Source organism: Montipora capricornis, chromosome 6, assembly GCF_036669925.1.
Source record: "Montipora capricornis isolate CH-2021 chromosome 6, ASM3666992v2, whole genome shotgun sequence".
In the NCBI taxonomy this organism is placed as follows: domain Eukaryota; kingdom Metazoa; phylum Cnidaria; class Anthozoa; order Scleractinia; family Acroporidae; genus Montipora; species Montipora capricornis.
This window is the reverse complement of record NC_090888.1, coordinates 65,385,435-65,387,934: the sequence shown is the minus strand read 5'-3', so window position 1 is coordinate 65,387,934 and position 2,500 is coordinate 65,385,435. Positions and strand designations below refer to the sequence as shown.

At 40.6% G+C, this 2,500-nt stretch overlaps 1 protein-coding gene across 1 annotated transcript in view; it reads right to left on the bottom strand.

The window, feature by feature from the left end:
* Positions 1-912: 912 nt before the first annotated feature.
* The window catches only part of LOC138052912 (aldo-keto reductase family 1 member B1-like), a 20,680-nt gene continuing 19,092 nt past the window's right edge, over positions 913-2,500 (bottom strand). The window contains exons 8-9 of the mRNA XM_068899513.1: positions 1,770-1,903; positions 913-1,211 (exon numbers count right to left, since the gene is read on the bottom strand). Coding sequence (XP_068755614.1) covers positions 993-1,211; positions 1,770-1,903 — 353 coding nt within the window. The 3' untranslated portion in view covers positions 913-992. The remainder of the gene's footprint in view (positions 1,212-1,769; positions 1,904-2,500) is intronic.

Genomic DNA, 2,500 nt, shown 5'->3' with positions numbered 1-2,500 from the left:
TGGCGGCCATCGTGAATAAGGTCTATTGGTGACGTATGCTTGCGCTGTTACTCGACTCATGGAAACCTGTGGCCAGTTTAGCCGACATCTTGTAAAGCCAACATCCATTCTCCACCTCTGAATTATGGTTGTCGTTAATTCCTAGTTTAGAAGACTGAAAGCTTGATATGAACAACCCAAGTATATGGACATGGGACTCGAGCCTGGGAATATTGATTGGCCCGTCACCTAACCACTTCATCACACCGCTAACAACTGCTCAGGGACAATATTTTAAACACTATTTGATAATGCTGTATGATCACTCGGGAACAAATTGCAAAAGGTCGGTTACCAAACTTCACGACAAAGCTAAACAGTTTAAGATCAAAGCTTACGCCTAGTTAATTTAAGTTAGGCCTAATTACTATTCAGCAATGATATACTATGGGAGACCTAAATCTTTTTTTAAGGGCGCGGTGTCTTGATCTTTAGTGGTGAAGCGGAAAGAAGAGGTACTTCTAGAGTTGAAACTCCGAGTTCAAATCCAATCGACGGCTATGATTTTTATTTCCCTTATTTTCTCTGTTGCCACAAGTCCTGGGGCGCAGTGTCCAAACTTAACGATAATCATGATGCAGCTGTACGCGAAGTCGGTAGGTAAAATGATCAGTGTCTTTGGTTAAAACTAACGTGAATGGAGCAGGTTGTACTTGGTCTTCACTAGACTTTCGAAAGTCCTTCGTCTCATCCACTTCGCGTACGAAAAATCACGATTCGCTCGCCAAAACATTTTCTCCTGGGATTATCGTGAGGTCGACTTGTGGCAAATATAGGTCTTCACCAGGTTATATAATTGCGTTGAGAGCAAAAAGAATGTCGGTCTATCGCGTTGCATGTTCTTACGGTTTACAGTAGACACATATAATATTATTATTCACAAATGTTGACTTTAATGATTCATTCACATGACAGTTTGAAAATTTGTTTATGCTTTCTTCGTTTATCCTTTTTCACTCTTCACCGTCCCACAAATCTGCAGGAACTTCTTCCGGCTTATACATCCAAGCCAGGTTTAGGTATCTGAAACGCACACCAATGTTTTCAATCGCCTTCATGTCATCTTCGTCCAGTTTTAAATCTAAAGCTTTTATATTTTCCTTGATGTGGTTCTCTGAGACGGACTTGGGAAGCACTGGAGTTTCCCGTTTGATTCCCCAGGCTAACGCAACCTGTGGGAAAATACCATTAACAGGTTCAAAACTAAAAACAATTAAAGATGCTATCAAAAGGTCTTAAGATCGTTTTCACAGCAATTATGTTGTACTAAAACAAAGAAACTACGCGAGTTTTCATGACATTTTGAACTCTGGGGAGCGTTTAGAAGCTTCTCTTACAGGTGAACATGTCATTTACCGATACCTCTCGTGACAACTCCGCCGAGCGCTTTACACTATCTAATAGTCCCAACAGTACAACAGACCGCCCCTTCAAGATGCCATGTTAACCTTGTCTCTTCTCCAGTAACCATCTATGTGGAAACACTGATTGGTAGCTCCGGTCTATGTGAGAGGTGATGAGGAGGGCGTTACTTATTAACACTGATTGGTAGTTCCTTTCAATGTGCCTGGGGTGCCTGTGACCTACAATAGGTTGATAGCAAAGTGCACTTCCACTATAAACAAAGCATTTACATTTATTTACATTTATTTACATTTTATTTACATTTAGTAATTGAACGTAAGCATGGTTGATAGTACTGAACGATAGAATGAAATTAATTAACTCACCAAAGCGATTGTCGAGTTGTGTTTATCAGCAATGTTCTTCAACACCGGATCTTCCATCAAAATTGGTTCCTTAGATTTGTCCCCAAAAGGCCGATCAGGTGACCCCAGAGGAGAATAAGCTGTCACAACAATACCTGTAACGAAACAAGAAAGTTTTATTTAGCTTCCACTCTTTCTTTTACGCTGGTCTTCTTTTACTTATCATCTCTCTCAGCTGATGCGTGGGCCGCATTCGACCGTAAGTACCACTAAACTTTGTTTCTCTATTCAATGACCCCAAGACATAATCGTAACAGAGGAGCTCAACGCGCGCGCGCGGGGCACCATAATAGTAGTAAGAAAATCTGGCAATGAAATTTTGGTTCTGGTTTTGGGCGGTTTTTTCTTAGCAATTCGGTTTTCTCGCGGTGTCTGACACTTGCAGACTGCAGACCACAGACTGCAGACTAACCCTAGCTAAATCACAGTTAATGAAAGTTAGCAAACCGTTTTTAAATGGGGTGCTTAGACTTAAATACTGTTTATTAGTGCTATTTGAAATAGGTGCTTAGACTTAAATAGTGTTTATCAGCGCTACTTGTGGGCAGTCTGCAGTTCTCACACATGTACACCTGTTTTCCCGTCTCAAAAAAGAAAATCCCCAAAATAGAGGTCTTTATTCAGTTTTTGGCCTCTTTCAACACGTGTAATAAAAGAAACATTTGAGTGAACTTTCAATAAAAGACATGCAG